Source organism: Amia ocellicauda, chromosome 18, assembly GCF_036373705.1.
Source record: "Amia ocellicauda isolate fAmiCal2 chromosome 18, fAmiCal2.hap1, whole genome shotgun sequence".
Classification (NCBI taxonomy): Eukaryota; Metazoa; Chordata; class Actinopteri; order Amiiformes; family Amiidae; genus Amia; species Amia ocellicauda.
In genome coordinates this window covers 11,383,961-11,401,373 of record NC_089867.1, presented here as the reverse complement: position 1 = coordinate 11,401,373, position 17,413 = coordinate 11,383,961, and the positions used below count along the sequence as shown (strand labels likewise).

General features: G+C 39.5%; 2 protein-coding genes across 2 annotated transcripts; one reads left to right on the top strand and one right to left on the bottom strand.

The window, feature by feature from the left end:
* The first annotated feature begins 465 nt into the window (after window positions 1-465).
* On the top strand, window positions 466-14,324 carry gpd1l (glycerol-3-phosphate dehydrogenase 1 like). Its single transcript, XM_066690864.1, has 8 exons — window positions 466-657; window positions 1,339-1,516; window positions 2,020-2,160; window positions 5,771-5,909; window positions 6,634-6,746; window positions 11,330-11,566; window positions 11,677-11,783; window positions 12,294-14,324. Exons 1-8 carry the CDS (start codon window positions 602-604, stop codon window positions 12,388-12,390), a joined length of 1,068 nt encoding a protein of 355 aa, XP_066546961.1. The 5' UTR covers window positions 466-601; the 3' UTR covers window positions 12,391-14,324.
* A 700-nt stretch (window positions 14,325-15,024) lies between these two features.
* kiaa1143 (KIAA1143 ortholog) lies at window positions 15,025-17,375 on the bottom strand. Its single transcript, XM_066690979.1, has 3 exons — window positions 17,133-17,375; window positions 16,874-17,018; window positions 15,025-16,497 (listed from the first exon to the last, which is right to left on the bottom strand). The coding sequence occupies exons 1-3, from the start codon at window positions 17,238-17,240 to the stop codon at window positions 16,292-16,294; spliced, it is 459 nt and encodes a 152-aa protein (XP_066547076.1). The 5' UTR covers window positions 17,241-17,375; the 3' UTR covers window positions 15,025-16,291.
* Between the last annotated feature and the right edge of the window lie 38 nt (window positions 17,376-17,413).

Here is a 17,413-nt window from a genome sequence, read left to right as displayed (position 1 = left end):
ATAAATAGTACTGACATATTGTTAAGTGTGTTTCACGGCCCTTTAGGACTGAAGGTTATCCCCAAAGAATAAATAGATGAGAATTCAAATTGAACTCAAATAGCTCTGTAATTAACAGAAAACATCAATCAGTTGTCTATGCTTGTCAAATAGGTGTTGTTTTTCTTGTACATTTTCTTATTTTCTGAACTGTGTGCTGTTTTAACGTTGTCACTCTTAGTACATGCAATTTCTTTTAAAAGTACATTGTAATATATTGTTTAAAATAGTGATATAATTAATAATGCATGCATATAACTGTTACAATTGATGTAATGCTATTGATGAACATGAAAAATATAACTTGATGTGTGTTCTTAATACCCAGTGCAATTTCTGTTGTTAAAGCGGAGCAAAAGTTGAAACAGAGTCATGAACTACACTTCCCACAATGCACCAGCGTGTCAACTTTGTGATGATGCCATTTATAGCGGTCTGGTATGGATGCGGGCATTGAAGTAACATTGCACACTCCTCTATAGTACAAAGTCGAGATCTCCAGTTATTGTATATTAAACTAATATATAAATACCTCGATCTTTCGCTTTGCATCGGTCCTTTCATGTTATCTACGATGACGGCACCTCTGAAAGTTTGCATTGTGGGATCGGGAAATTGGTAAGTGCTTTTCCAGACACGCACAGTGAGATATTGTGAGGATCTTGCACACTTCAGTGTGTGTCGACACTGGTTACAATAGGAGCTACCACGATCAGAGTAGTTTAAGGTTGCTATACAACTCAAATATTTGCGATATCTCGGATTGATAAAGGTCTATATGGATTGAAGCAAATGGGTTTAAAACGGCTGAGACCTGAACACAACAGCCACCACCATCTTATTCTAGGCTGCACTGTGCCTCGCAGAAATAGTCACACCCTATCCCAGTTTTCACATTTTGTTGCTTTAAAGCTTGCAGTCTTGACACTTTATTGGGAATTTGCACCACAAATTGCACCAAGCCGAGTGTGCAAAGTTGGTAGAGCTTTATCCAAAGAGACTTGCAGGTGAAATTGCTGCCAAATGTTCTTCCACCAAATATTGAGTTAAAACAAATGTATGCATAATTTTGTAACTTTTTTTTGTCACAAAATTGGACAACATAGAAGCCCAAACAGTGGCAACACTGTCACATATAGTCTGCAATTAACTTGACAAATGTACAATATACATCTATGTAACATTTCATATTTGGAAACACTATGGTTGTTTTCTTCTATGACTGAATTGCATATATAAATTATTTGAGTTGGCCAAAAACATGCAAATACTACAATTCTTCCGCTTTATTTGCTCCAGGGGCTCTGCGATTGCCAGAATAATAGGCAACAATGTGAAGAAAGAACAGACGTTTGCCTCTACGGTGAAGATGTGGGTCTTTGAAGAGAATGTCAGTGGCAGGAAACTGACAGACATCATCAACACAGACCACGAGAATGTGAAGTACCTACCGGGATACAAGCTGCCCGAGAATGTGGTAAGAGGGCTTCAGTGGCAGAGCTGGGGAAGAGTTCCAGTCGAGTAACGCTCAGTGTCGTGGACAGAAGGTGTTGCAGTAATGTTTGGTGAATTGTAAGCCATTGGGCTATAAGAAAACCACATCACGACAAAATAACAGAAATTAAAACATACAGCTTAGGTCTACAGTGGGATGCAAGCTGTGCATGTTTAATTATTAGCATACGGGGAACATCAGGAAATCCAATGCACGTAAATAGAACGTTCTGAATTTATTCCGACGTCTTACATTTGATGTTCTTAAAATCCTCAATACTTGTGCCATGAAAATGTACTGTATCACCCTACATCTTGATCACATGGTGACGTTGACAAACTAAAGACCAAAGAGTTCATCAATTAAGAAGGTAAGGGTGGGAATAAACGTCCAAACTGGTCAGACCTTTGGTAGGACATCAAGCTTTAACTCAAGTCCCTGTTTTGTTTCATCAATCCCTGCGACTCGGCTCTGTCTTTACCCAGGTCGCCGTGCCCAAGCTCCAGGATGCTGCCAAGGATGCCGACCTCCTGGTCTTCGTGGTTCCTCACCAGTTCATCAGGAAGCTGTGTGACGAGATGGTGGGCTGTGTGGCTGAGAAAGCACGAGGCATCTCCCTGATAAAGGTAGGGTATAGTCCACCCCTTGGTATTCAGTCTATTTTCTACAGTTAATAAACTTAACAGTGAAGTCTGAGAAACATGTTTCTAGCACATCATCTTATAATCTGCTGCTTCTGATTATAAATCAGATTGTACTGGAATAATAAGTACAACAAAATCTTCCCACACACAGTTTGAAGATTCAGTGGTGGGGAAACAAATATGTGCTTCTGACTAAATAAAAAAATTGGCTGTGCTTTTCTACATCGTAATCCTATTATAAAATGCAATAACAACAAAAAAAACAAAGATTGTGAGCTGCTTTTGTTAGCTTTGCTTTTCCACATAGACAGGCGTGTGGAAAATGTGATGTAACATTTCCCCAAAGATTTCTTGCTCCATTTCTACTAAACACACACAATCCCCTTCCGGAACCTTCTCACTAGGCGTTTCTAGCGTGTTGATTGAAGATTACCAATGGATTCTAAATGATCTTTGGAGGACTTTCAGAAATGAGCAACATGATTCAGCTGAATGAAGAATTTTACTTTGAAAAGCTTGCTGGTATGGTTAATGAAATGCTTCCAAATTCCATTTTTTCTGCAGTGCTTAGTAATAAATATACTTGAATTTGAGATCTAAGCTAATTATTTCGGAATATGTAATTTCCTAAAATCAACTTTTCTATTGTAACGGCTCCCTGCGGAAATATTACTCATAACTGTAGTATACACAGACCAGAGTTAATCCAATAACAGCTTAAACCGAGACCTCGTATTAGTATCTTTGTTTGAATACTGAATTCTGTCTTCGCCCAGTAGGTGAAACAGAAATAATTTGTATTTGTTGGCGCACGTATGATTCATGTATTGTTTCGTTTTTTAAAGTATGTTTTATCTGCAACACCAGAGAACTGGGAAAGCCATGTCAACTCCCTTCTTCGGCTTTAAATGAGATTTGAATCAGTCCGGATTACTAATCAGTGATACATTCGAATGGGGACAGAACAATGACAAGGTATAAGCCTACATGTATGGGGAGTAGGATGCTGATTTAGAATGCAGTATTATGTAAAGAGGATTTTCCTGCCATATTGATAATCCATACCACACAGGAGCGCTCTGCACAGAAACTTTTGGAATAAACATGTATCTTTAGTTCACTTTGGTTTACTTTAAAAATCAGGTACCTGTGTAGATGACACTAATTAATATTCTTAGTTAACTATAGTAACCCTTTTCCCCTTTTTTGTGATTTGTTAAGATCAGTATTTGACTTCTAAGAATATATTTTGAATGTCCTGGTGGGGGCCCTCCCCTGTCTTTCACTAGGTAGTTTGACTTTTTGCACAATACACTTTTCAAAAGGGAGGTTAAGCAATTCATGATTTACTTGTATACAGTTCCTTCAGCCTTGGGTGATTTAGGACATTATTACACATTACAAATAAGTAAAGCAACTGTATACAATAGAGAATGCTACAACAACTCAAGTTTTGTGTTCATCCCAGAGAACAATGTGGGGAAACTCCACAGAGAACGCTCCACAGATCATATGCTGTGTAAATTGAAGAAACCCAATTAAGGTTTCACAGTTGAGCTTAGAAGAGAAGGGATTTGGGTGATAAAGATTCTGCTGAGGCCACTGAAAGTGAGGAGTTAATAGGATTAGGAAAATGCCTAATTCTTAAAAAAAAGTAACCTCTACATGTACAGTTGCAGTAGCAGATACAGGGGCTATAGTAGTGTTGTGCACAAAAGTGTCTTAATTGAATTGAATGCAGGGATGCTTTTTATTCTGCTGACTGCAGACTGGGGGGGGGGTGAATCTATAATTAATTCAATGCTGACATCAGAACAGGATGCTTTTCTATTATGTTTTCTTTCAGACACCTCAGAATCGGTAGTTTGCGGCTAGAACCAATTTCAGCTGTCAAAGTTCTACCCAATTTTGCGAATGTCACTTGCTTTTTGAGGGTTTTTTACGGGAGTTACTTGCTATATCTAATACTCTGTGATTAAAGGGTGCCATACGCAAGATGTATGCTGTATGGAAACAATCCCTTATGGGTCCTTTGTAGGCAGGCTCAACAGTCTGGGGATTTCTTCTCTCTGCTCTTGTGGTTGACTGTAGCGCATGCCTCATAATTCTCAGTTTGCACAGTTGATGATAAGCTCGAGCTGTTTCAAGACCTGGAGTAGGCTTGTGGTGGAAAGAAAGTATGTTTTAAGGACAGATTTCACAGGGGCTTCAAGTAAACCATGCTAACTCACTCCTTGTACTGTTGCAGAATCTCGTGGCAGCTGGAAGAGCTCACAGGTAAAGCCTGAAGGAGAATGAAACCGAATATTAAAATCAATCACTGTATTGCCTTTGATCATTGTGATTAATAGACGTACAGAATCTTGCTGCTTAACAATCGGTCAATTCTGTTTTAATTTGACAAAACTTATTATCAAATTGCGCACCATGCAAACGCACACCTTTCTCCTGCATGGACCTGTGTGCTTGTGTGTGCTGTGCTTGCGTTCGCTTCATTACAAGTGTACACAGCAGGCTTACTGAAGGTTTGCCATGCGGAGTAGCCTCCTGTTAGGACGCTGAATAGCAAATTAATATATAGATCAAGTGCCTTCAAGAGATATTCTTCTGTTGCACTAGTATTATTTAAATGATATTGTAAGCTAAGCATGTAAAATAACCCAAGTGGTAGCTGTGTACACTTGGAAGAGTACATTCATTTACTACTTTACATAAACAGCAGTGATATTTCTATTTGATTTTGCTGTTCAGTTTCTTTCATTTGACGCACCCCCAACCAGAATCTCGACTCTCACTGCCACTCAAAAGTCCTACAAAACCAATGTGGTTTTAGGAGCATGTGTAACAGTATTACAGTTGTTGAAGTATTTTATCTGTAGAGGGCTGAAGGATAAACCAGTGGTGTGTGATGTCTCCCTTGATTGCCTTTCAATTTTATATTTTGCCTTCATCTTCAGTAATCTCCATTTTCAGGCAGCTGAAGGGCTATTTGATTTTTCTATGCCTTGTCCAATTTATATTTGATCAAAGTACAAATGCTTGGCAATTATTAATATTTTTTTTCACTGCAGGATTGATTTTGTTTGTTGGCTTGTTTGTTTTTTGCTTCAGGAAAGGTATAATCGAAAACAGTTAATGAAAAACGGTGCATGTTTTAAGTGACGGAACTGAAAGTGCCGTGCTTGATTTTCATTGATTTGAAGATTTAAAAATAAATAAATGCCAGTTTGACTTTCCTTCTGTCAATTTAAGTTTAAACTGAAAATACATACACCTTCTTATCCAGTCCTTTTATGTTCTCCACAGATGTTTTCTAACAGCCCATTTATTTTACGAATCCTTTTTTTTTTTTCTAATGAGATCTTTGAACACTGAAGTATGAAACGTCTACTGTGTTAAGGGTAATTTAGATTGATAAATATTCCACCGATTATTCCAGAAGACAGAAGTGCAATATATTTTGTTTCCTGTGGTGTGTTATCACTTCATACTCTTACATCGCAGTGGTAAGGACTGTCAAGGAGCTTAACCTTTGGCTAATATATGACTTAGCGGCAGTTATTTGAACAATGTCTTTCGATCCCGTTCACAGGGTATAGATGAGGGGCCAGAGGGACTCAAACTGATCTCCGACATCATCCGAGAGAAAATGGACATCGATGTCAGTGTCTTAATGGGGGCCAACATTGCCAATGAGGTGGCTGCAGAGAAATTCTGTGAAACGACAATAGGTCAGTGTACGTTTCTGTAAATCTGGGCCGGCGGCAGAGGAATCTCTGTACGGCAAAGGGGTTTAAAAAACGTTTGGAAGACATAAGATACATGGGACCACATCAAAGAACGATGATGTTCCTATGCAAGCTGAAGACATCCATCACCATAGAGCCAAAGTGAGATGCTGAAAAATAGATCTGTCATCGCTTGGCTCATGCTATCGCTGTAACCTTCGTAAGAAATATGAAAGGCTGAATAGATTAACATTGGGATAACTTTCATTCTCGGCTCTTTGTTGAGTCTATATGACATGCTTTCAAAAACTGTAATTTTCTTTGTCCACTGCCCTGAGAAAGTCTTCTATATCATTCAAAAGATTTCTTAGAGACTCCCAAGTGTCTGAGCTGTTTAATGGCTTTTTTTAAAGACAGACCAGGCTTTACAGCTGGTTGAATCTGCCTAGAAACTGTGACTGCACCAATTAGTTTTTCACAGGAGGATTAGAGCCATTAGTCAACTTTCAGCCCGCTTGGAAGAGGTCAAGGGAATTAATAGAACAAGGTGAATCTTTTTACGAAAAAAATGTTTTATTCATCAGCATTTACAAATTAAATGTTGGTCTGTTGTCAGAATTTGCATTTTTATGTGTATTTGGGTGGACTGTGTATAGAAGCCTGGGAAATAACTAGATAGTCGAGATCAATAATTCATTTTTGACTTTTCTTTTTTTATCCTCTCCAGGAAGCAAAAACATGGAAAATGGCCTTTTGTTCAAAGAGCTTCTGCAGACGCCCAATTTCCGTATTACGGTGGTGGATGATGCAGATACTGTGGAGCTCTGCGGAGCCCTAAAGGTAACTTCCTTATAACCAATTGTACCCCATGCAAACATATTGTAGGATCCCTTTGAAACGTTTTCAATAACGGAAAACTAGGCTTTAATTGGAAAACCAAATTATTTGGATCGGGACATCTTTTTCATTAAAAATCAAAATATCTGACAGAAACAAACACCAAGGGATACAACACTGAACTCATTTAGTGTGCATTGGAGTGAATGATTGACAAATTAGCATGAAAGGGAACTTATCATTGAAACGTTTTTAAATGTCACGCTTCAGTTCTCTGCTTAATTCCTTTCAGCACTTGATTGCGCCTTTTCACTGTCAGCTCCGATGTAACTGTTTATTTTATCGTAATTAGACTTTGGTTACCTTCGCAGTTTGAAGTCGAAGTTAATCAAGGTATGGCTGTTGTATTAACACAAGCCGTGGTGCTTATTCAACAGGAGCAGACAACGTGTAAGGAAACTGCTTCTTTAAATTCAAATCAATCAGATCAAATTTGTAGCCATCTTCTCATTTTAATTGTGTTAGTTAGTCAGTACTTAGAATTTGGAATGAACCTTCATGATCTAAAATTATTGCTTTTTTCTCCCCCAAATATTACATAAGTGTACAAACAAGAGGAGGTCATTTGCCCCATCGTGCTCATTTGGTGTCCATTACTGAGTGATCCAAGGATCCTATCCAGTGTATTTTTAATTGTTCCCAAATTTTCAGCATCTACCACATCGCTGGGGAGTTTGTTCCAGATTGTGACAACTCTTTGTGTGAAGAAGTGTCTCCTGTTTTCTGTCTTGAATGCCTTGAAGCCCAATTTCCATTTGTGTCTCCGGGTGCGTGTGTCCCTGCTGATCTGGAAAAGCTCCTCTGGTTTGATGTGGTCGATGCCTTTCATGATTTTGAAGACTTGAATCAAGTCCCCTCGTAGTCTCCTCTGTTCCAGGGTGAAAAGGTTCAGTTCCTCAGTCTCTCAGTAGGACATTCCCTTCAGACCTGGAATAAGTCTGGTTGCTCGCCTCAATATCAATCATCTTCCTTCCTTTGCAAACTACAGTGTGACAAGCAGGAGCACAAAGAGTTTTCAGATTTTGCTGGAGGTAAATGCTTTGGGGTCCCTAGAGGAACAGCTGCTGAAGGCTTTGGGGGTTCTGAGTTTCTGAGCCGACTGCTTGGCATTCCAAGAAAAGAAACGATGGAAAAAAAGAAAGATAAAAAACTTTTAGACAGGTTATATACTCCGCATACAGTCTGTTAAGAGGTAGATTTTAACTCTTTGTTCTGAATTCAATGGTATTACAGTCTGTAAAGCAAGCCATGGCACACAAAATGGAGCCAGGAAAGCTCTCAATTTGATTTCTGCTTCCTATGCAAAGGACAAGCAGAAGCCCTCGTTTGCTCCATTGCTCCTCTGGAAACATTTTTAAAGATATATTTTCATGTGTAATTACAATGCTGATTACCCAGAGCGTATTTCAGTTGTGCCAGAGCAGCTGCTGTCTTTGAATGAACAAGAATGTGATTTGAAGCACTCTAGATTTAGACAAAATAGTAATAAATCAGCTTCTATGTCAATAAAATACTTGTTTTTACCGCAGCGAAACAAGACACTTATGAAAAACATGGTATAATTGACCTAATAATGCAGTGATCATTCAAAACCATCCGCTGCCATCTTTGCAACGCTCAAGGAATATTGATCCCGCCGAGCCATGTAAAAGTGAGTCAGCATTCCCGGCATAAGATTGTTTCTATTATATTCCGCCTGGAGAATGGCATTTTAAATTACTGAAAAATCTGTACTATGTAATCATTTTCCTCCTCCTTATTTTCGTATTGTTTCGTTATTTTTATTCTGCTCAAAGTAGCTTCACTACATCCATAAAAAAGCAAACCGTATTTTTAGAAAACACAATAGCAAATAATTATAATCATGAATTGTGTCAGATTTCCCCATAGAGACAACTAAAAGATAAGAGCTCCGTGGAGGTGTTGTTAACATATGGTTTGCAGTGTAGTGCTGCGGTGAAATAGTAAATTGTCACCAAAGAAAACCAAACCCCACCAGACTGCCAGCCTCTTATAAGGTGTGCTGTTGGATCCCAGCGGAAAGTAAGCAGAGCTGAGACAGTCTGAGTGCTCTTACTCAGCGAGGAACAGAGCAGGTTTGTAGCAGAGAAACTGATTTAAACCTGGGGGTGGGGGGGGGGGGGGTGTGCTCAGAGTCTGTAGATGCTCGATGTCCTGCGAGAGACCTCACTCTCGGATCAATCGTGAAGCCCTCCGTGGCTCTCCCTTTATAATAGCTGGGTGCCTGCTCTCCGTTTAAGCAACAGAGCGCGTTTCCTGAAGCACCGCGCTTTAACAGTGCTTGCAGATGAGTGCCCTATATTATTCCCAGTGAAATTCGTTCTAAAATAACAGGGAAATTAGATCGGGCAAGGCAGCCAGCCCCAGATGCATACCAATAGGTTTGACCTCCCCACTGCTTTACTGAATGTTTATTCATAAGGACGACAAAACAGCAGGGTGAATGCAGAATATTTTACCAAGGTTTTTGAACTGTGTAGCAATGTATGCAGAGTTCTAATCATTTTGCAGCCTCGGTAAATCACCCTTTTGAACGATTGAAAGCCTGAGATATTTAGGCTTTTCCTATCTTTGCATAATCGTTTTGCATTGGGTTGGAGGATTAATATCCTGCAGTGGCTGGTTATTGAAGTGTTCACGAGAATATTCCCATTTTAAGGACAATTTATAGCATGATGATATTCTATTCGGTGCTGCAGAATTCCATATCACTCAAATTTCACAAAACAGGAGAACTACCTGGGTTAGGCTGGCACACTGGAATTGTGCAGTTGTTTTATAGGGCTATTATTAAACGGCTGAATTTTGCATTGTTTTTTGTTTGTTTTTAAACCTCCAAATCAGCAGTTAATTGACACACAATGGTTTATGAACCTAACCAATAAAATGTTCTGTATCTTTATTCTGAACTGCGATACTTTATGGTGTCAAACAGTTTTAGGGCCAAAGTCAACTCATGAAACTCATTAACAAATGGCTTCATGTCACGCACCCCCAAATCCAACCCTCAGTTCGTTTGGTAGGAACACAACAAGTGTACTACCTTTTAGTGCAACATTAACAATATATTAATGAAAGTATTCCAAGCTATGTGTAACTGTAAGATCAATTCTGCTCTCACTGCATCCCAAATTAAACCATAGGCAAACATTTTTGCTATTATATAACGTGTATTATTTCAGATACTGGTGCTTTGTTACCATCTGCTCTGTGTATAGGTGGGGTTGAGAACAAGTAAAGAGGTTTAAAAGTCACTGCTAAGAAAATCAATGGGATTGTGGGCTGGTATTGAAGACGAACTTCGCTATTCTCCCTGTGGAAAATCCCCCAGTCTTGACTTTGGTCCCTGTCCTCATCTGTCACCTGCTGATTACTATCTGGCTCACAAAGACATGAGGGCCCTTCAGTAATACTCCTAAATTGCACTCCAGTCAGACACAAACTTGGCTAAATCACGATTTGTGGACTCGCAAAAGACTGTTTTGAATGTGGGTGGAAAAAATGGAAATAACAACGTCCCCATTTAATGAGAAAAGGCGAACATCTCATTATTCTTTACTGAGGTGCTCAACAAGCATTATACTTCTAATTTGTCAGGCTAACGTAATTATAAACCCTTCTGGCCAAATGTCTTTCCTGCATTGCTGTGGAATACAATGCTGTGATAGACTCCTCTGGGCTGTACATGTGGACCCGCTAAATTGTCTTGTACTCCTGGTTCATTCTTACATATTATTAAAAAATGCTGTTGACAATAAATCCTGATTTGAGTCCCAACACTAGAATATGTTGCCGATCTGTGAGGCAAGACAGTGAAATAACGTCTCCCAACAGACTGTGTTAATATTAACGGCAATGCTCAGGAGGATTTATGAGACTTTTCTTGCAAAGAAATGAAAGGCAACACAGTGTTTATAATTCCCTATTTATGAGTTATACAAATTAAAATGTAAGGTGCCGTCTGTCAGAGGTGTCAAACTCTATTCCTGTTGGGTCTTGGTGGCTGAATCGGACAAATTGCACTTTCACTCTTCTCCTCAGGCTTGAAAAATGTTTTATAGGTGCTGTGTCTTGAATGAAGTACAGCTTTTATATTGTCAGGCGTACAAAAAAAAAAAAAATAAAAAAAGGTTAATGGCACCAGCTGAGCACATCATTAGGATGATTTAAGTAACTCAGAGCTGACGTTTGAACGAGAGACTCGGCAGCCCAAGATAGGAATTGAACTCCTCCACTCTGTGAAATTTGAAGGAATTCATTTTCCTGCCCTCAAGGCTCATTTTCTCCTCTCTCTCTCTCTCTCTCTAAAACTGTTTCCTTACGTTGCCCACTCCCTTGTTCTTTCCTGCCCTGTCTCTACATTTCACTTTCTACCTTTTTCTCTCCCTCCCACTTTTCTACATCTTCCTCTTTCCCCCTCTCTCTCTCCCTTATCCTTCTTCCCCATTCTCCCCTCTGTCTTCCTCTTTCTCCCTCCCATCCTCATCCCTGCCTCTCTCCACCAGAACATCGTGGCGGTGGGCGCCGGGTTCTGCGACGGCCTGCTCTGCGGTGACAACACCAAGGCGGCCGTGATCCGACTGGGCCTGATGGAGATGATCGCCTTCGCCAAGCTGTCCTGTAAGGACGGGGTGGTGGCCCCGGCGACCTTCCTGGAAAGCTGCGGCGTGGCTGACCTCATCACCACCTGCTACGGTGGCCGCAACCGCAGGGTCGCTGAGGCGTTCGCCAAGACCGGCAAGGTGGGTAACGAACTCCCACCTAGCGTAGTCCCGAAATAGTTGTTGCTATGAAGATGGCCTGACCGGTTGTTACAGTGTGTGCTCTCCATCTCGTGATGCTCCTCTGGCAGAGTATCGAGGAGCTGGAGAAGGAGATGTTGAACGGGCAGAAGCTGCAGGGACCGCAGACCTCCGCTGAGGTCTACCACATTCTCAAACAGAAGGGCCTGGTGGACAAGTGAGTACCGCTGTCGAATAGGTGCTTGTTGTAGATTTGTATACAATGTTAATCGGCACACAGTAGACATTACACAGTAATCTGCATCACTGGGGAGATCTTTCCTCACATCTGAGGCTCTGTGAATCCATTTGCTTATCCCGTTCACCAGGCCAAAAAAAAGAAATAAATCGCTTTTCCTTGGCAAGAGCAGCAATCACATGTTTCCTTTTGATCTCGTAACGAACGGCTGATGCATCAAAGAGTTTTCCGAGGCTTGGTTGAGTGGCACTCACGGCGCGGAGCTGGGATTCATCTAGTTTCGGTTTGTAGTGTTCTGGGGAAACTCAACTCAGCAATTTTGACATGACTGAACATCTTTTCATGTTATGTTTTTATGTTTGGAGAAGCACTTTAGCGTGGGGCAAGTTAAATGACAGCAGACAATTTCATAGTAGAAATTACAATTCACACTAACTTTCCTTAAACTATCTTTAAATAAATTCTATTTGTCTCTTTTTATACCCCTAGGTTTCCATTGTTCACGGCGGTCTACCAGATCTGTTATGAAGGGAAGCCGGTTCAAGACATGATTTCCTGTCTGCAGAGTCACCCAGAGCACATATGACCTGGGCCCTGGCACCCTGGCCTCCTTCCTGGCCTGTTCTCCCTGATAAGAACGGCCACTTTTTCAGGAGCAATTCCAATGTCACTGTGCTGGAGGAGATACAGTACAGTGGTCAGTTTTAGATAGGATGGTTCATCACCATAGTAGCAGAGGACAAATCTTAAACTGTCACATACAAAACAAGGTTAAATAATGCCTTTTGGTCAAAACTACCCCATGATTCTAACCATATCCGGTCCCTGTGCATTTGACAGTGTTTGTCTCCCCCCATCTTCAGTCAACACTACGTTGGAAATTGCATAACCGGTTTGGTTCCTGGAAAAGTACTGCTGTTTTATATCCTTGTGCTGAAGGATACAAAAGCAGGAAAAGAGATGCAGACGATTACAATCTGAAACGGGGAGGCGACAAACACATAAATGGCACACGTATGTTTAGGTATCAGAAACCTATTTTAGAAGTGAGATAGCTACATTCGTTTTTACTTTACTGAGTGCAGTAGTATTATGATTACCTCAGGGTTTAAATACAGTTTGTTTTTTGGGTGTTTGAATCTATCTCTGATATTGTTATGCTTAATGTCAAATTCATAATGAAAATATGCCTGTGGATATCTCTGTTGTTTTTTCCATATTTTAGTTCAAGTGAAACGCACAAGGTTTTTTTTTTAAATGACAAACCATTTCACATTATTTTGTTTTTATACTATTTCCATAAAGTACACATACCTTTAGGTACTTTTTAAAGCAGAAATCTACACTTTTTAAATATATAAATATTTATCTTCATTATAAAGCCATTAAACTAGAGGTGTTTTCTATTCTAGCTCAGAAGATGAACCGTTCCAATAAAGGGAAAGATTTTTTTATATGTATACTCTGGGAATATGATTTGGTTATTAGTTGCAGCTGTAGAATCATGTTGATCACAAAACTGTAAGCAGTCCCCCAATCCAACTACAATGCCTGAGAGGGAGACCAATTTTGATCAAATCCAAGCCGAAAAGCAGAACTTTTTCATTTTCAAGACATTTTGTATTTTAATTAAGTGATAACAACAGCACAGCTATGGAATACATCTTATATATCTAAAACAAGTCTTTATACATCGAAGTGGTCCAAACTGTTAAGGTGCTGTATATCTTGCCTGTAAAGCCCTAAAATCTATACAGGTTTTAGATTTTTAGTGCTGCCAGGTGTCACCTCTGCCTTCATCACTTCCTGCAGAGACGCCCCTCACTTCCTGAGATCGTCCATTACAGAAACATTTTCAAACTGCACTGCTTAAAATGTCTGTGGCTCTTTAAAACAAAAGAACATGACCAACATGCTTTAAAAAATGTACGCCAAGAAAGATTCATTTGCAGAGAAGAACTGTTCCTTACTATTTTTAGTACATCCACATTTGTTCAATTTATAATGAGTGCATCAGCTTGTTTTAGACATTGTGAAGCTCTAGTTGAAAGCACAAGCCTTATGCTTTCTATCGTTATCTTGGTTTAATATATTGGGAACATCAGCTCTCTTTTTTGTTCTCTTTACCCACCAAGCTTGGCACGTCTTGCTTAAAATCCATCTAAAGTTGTCTGAACTCCATTCCCTCCGTAATTTGATTTTACAAAGACCTTCTCAAAGGACGCTTCAGATGAATTGAGATATTTAAAGCAAATTACTTTACCCAGCCAGAGAATATTATAAGTACTCTCTGTATGTAGCTCACTTTTAAGTTGCCTTTTACATTTCCTCAAATTGTTAATGAATGTAACACAAATTTAACCTTACAAAATTCTGTACCAGACAATTACGGTTTCTGATAACATAATCCTGTCTCTTGTTGATGTTTTATATGCTTGCTTCTTCATTCAATGTTTAATTTCTGAAAACATGTATCACTTCCTTTTTGGTAGAAATAAAACTAATTTCTCTGTTGCACTATTCATGTCTTAATGTAATGGTTTATCTTAATTGTAAACATCGATGCAGAGCGTTTTTTGCACCACCATACAATGTCAAATTATGTGATTATAGTGCACAGTACAGTAACACAGGATTGTGTGTGAAAACAATACTTAAGTAGTCCACCTAAATCAATAATTGCATTAATTAAATCAAGTGATTGTTATTAATTGAATACTTACCTTTCCCATCTTCATTCCGGGGGGGGGAAATAGATAAAAACTTGAATGCTTTGTAACCCATATAGATTCAAATCCATTTGAAATAGCCCTAATTTGTCCTTTTAAAAAACAAGCAATATTTCAAAAACGTTTTATGAGTTTCTTCATGAAGAAGCAGTGAACATCTACCAGCATAGACTTATACAAGTAGAGCCATCTACTGGCATTGTAGTGAATCTCTGAAGCTGTTAACGTTCAGGTTGAAAACAGGAACTGACCCTGATGGTATGCATTTGTACTCCAGTGGTAAGTAAGTTAATGAGGAATGAAAAGTGGCACCACCTCAATACAGATCAGATGGAATACTGGATTTCTTTCATTATGTGCCCTATATGCAGATTTGACTCTTAATGGATACTGTCAGGGGTTGGTCAAACAGAGCCAATAACTATAGGTAATCCATAGAGGGCACACTTCAGCATTGTGGGGGTATTGGTAACAAAAAAAAAAAAGTTAAATATATGAAAAAACAGTTTTATTCTTTTTTCAGTTGTACACAAACACACACACACACACACATACACATCACAAACTCTGGCTTTTAAAAACAAATCTAGTCATTTACGTTGCATTGTTTAACAACTTAAACACTTCACCTGCTCCTTTGTAGAAGCTTTACATATATGTACATCCGATGAGCTGATTCACAATAAAAACGGTACACGTGGCACCCTCTATCCTAATTAAATAAAAGGGGGGTTACTTAGCCATCTTTTACAACTATGAAGAGCAGTATACTCCTGCACTTTAAACATCCGAGTTATTACCATAAGGAGAGGCAATTTCATCCTTATCATGCAGGTCTTTAACTCCGTTAGAAAACACATTTTAAATAGGGGACACAGATTGATCGTACAAACAAGTACGACTGTATAGGGAAATCAAAATTTGTAATAATTAAACAGTATAATCCAGCTCATCAAAATGCTAAAAGAAACGCAACATGTGTTTTCATACTGAGCTGTCTGAAAGGGACCTGGAACTAAAGGACATTGAATTTGTATTGATTATTTTTTCAGGGCAGAAGCCAAAAATGACCATGGAACGTTCCAAGGTGAAAGAGTCTGATCTTTTAAGTCTTATGACGGATTTACTCATCCCCCCCCTTCATTTAGAATCTAATTTTTCCCTTTTACATCCAGCTATGTGCAATCTGATTTGCTGATACAGGACCTGCAACAACCTGGGAAACATGCATTGACCCCATGGATCTTCCAAGAATCCCAAGATGTCTGAACCTTGGTAGACGCTTTCACCAGATAAGTCCAATGGAAGCCCAATGTAGATATGATTATGAATTCATTCTTCTGAAAATAAAGCAGTGGTACCACACTGTAGTCCACCAGGGCTGTAGGCTTTTCTGTTCCAAAGTTACCTAATCTGTCTAATGCACTTAACTGGGCATACACATGATTTTTGGATGGTCTTTTGCAGATCCTTTGCAGGCCAAAGTTTCTATAAAGGATTTTGAGGGAAACAAGTCCAATTAATCAGACAATTAGAGCATGAAAATGTTGGCATTTAAGATTTGGGGTTTTGAAGTAAAATAAATTGAAAAATGTAAATGATTAACAAGGAACATCTACATAGAAAAGCAAATCAGTGCATTTTAATGCTGCTGTTTGTTGTGATAACTCAGTCCCACTCAGTCACAAGAACCCTCTCAAACAGCCTGAGCTCAATAATGGGTCCACATGGTGCAGGTCAGACTGCCACAGTCAGACGTTACCCTTCCTCTTCCTCCTCCTCCTCCTCCTCATCCCCAAAAGAAAGCAAGCTGTTGTTTTTCACTTTCTTCTGCTGGCTCTCTGTCTTCTTCTCCTCCTGCTTCTTCTTCTTGCTGGAGCTCGCAGTGATGCCCTTGAACTTCTCAGAGGAGCGTTTCAGAGGCTTCCTGAACACGATCTTGCCATCTGCGGGGGCGTCATCCTCTGGAAGTCAATGAAATTAAAATAACCAACCACAATTCATATTGCAATCTCAACAGCTAATGTGAGTCAAGGCTACTCTGTGTGTGATTCATTCAATCCATTAGTATTCATTTTATATAATTAAACAAGTAACTAGCTAGCTATGCCCAGTAGAAATCAATATGTAATAATAACAGTCATATGTAAGATAAGGTGTGTAATATTATATTGGCCCACTAAAGAATAAACTACATTTGCAGCTGCTTGATATTCAATCTTTATTAGCATCTAGGTGTAAAAAGGAGGCGAAAGTGAAATACCATTGGTCAGCACAAATGTTTAGAAGCTGTAGAGATTGTCTGTCAGTAAACTTGACGAAAAAGTAAATCTCACAGACCATCATCATCATCTTTGACGTCTTGCTTAATCTTCAGGACCTCTTCCTCCGTCAGGTCACCCTTCTTCAGAACCACCACCTGAGGTTTCTCATCGTCTCTGTCGCTGCCATCACTGTCATCATCCACCGTGGGCATCTCTTGCCTCTGAAACACACACATAAGTCCGGTTTTACATCAAACAAATCTTGACAGAACAAACAAATAAAGTATACTGTGTCCTTCTAGTCAGTCACACCTATGCTTAATTAGTCTCCTTACCTTGGTATCGATAGTCGGTCCCTCTTTGTAGCCAACATCGCTTTTAAATTTCCGGAGAAAGGACGGCTCCGCGGGCTTTACCCAAGACACTTGATTCTTCTTACTCATGTCGTAATTTTCGGTTTATTAGGAATACAATATGAAACGAAAGACACAAATCGCGATGTAGTAAAAGATATGTCTTGTGTCTCGGGCTATACGGGTTTGTTTGCATGAAACGTCATTTTCCTGAGCCCGCTATCCGACCAATTCTACGTCATTTTCCCGCGCCCGCTATCTGA

Bases quoted from the DNA above. Each gene is read 5' to 3' on its own strand.
- gpd1l (XM_066690864.1), top strand. From the start codon at position 602: ATGTTATCTACGATGACGGCACCTCTGAAAGTTTGCATTGTGGGATCG. The intron at 658-1,338 runs GTAAGTGCTTTT...TATTTGCTCCAG, and splicing joins ATTGTGGGATCGGGAAATTG to GGGCTCTGCGATTGCCAGAA. The intron at 1,517-2,019 runs GTAAGAGGGCTT...GTCTTTACCCAG, and splicing joins ACAAGCTGCCCGAGAATGTG to GTCGCCGTGCCCAAGCTCCA.
- kiaa1143 (XM_066690979.1), bottom strand. From the start codon at position 17,240: ATGAGTAAGAAGAATCAAGTGTCTTGGGTAAAGCCCGCGGAGCCGTCC. The intron at 17,019-17,132 runs GTAAGGAGACTA...TGTGTGTTTCAG, and splicing joins GACCGACTATCGATACCAAG to AGGCAAGAGATGCCCACGGT. The intron at 16,498-16,873 runs GTCTGTGAGATT...ATTGACTTCCAG, and splicing joins CGTCAAAGATGATGATGATG to AGGATGACGCCCCCGCAGAT.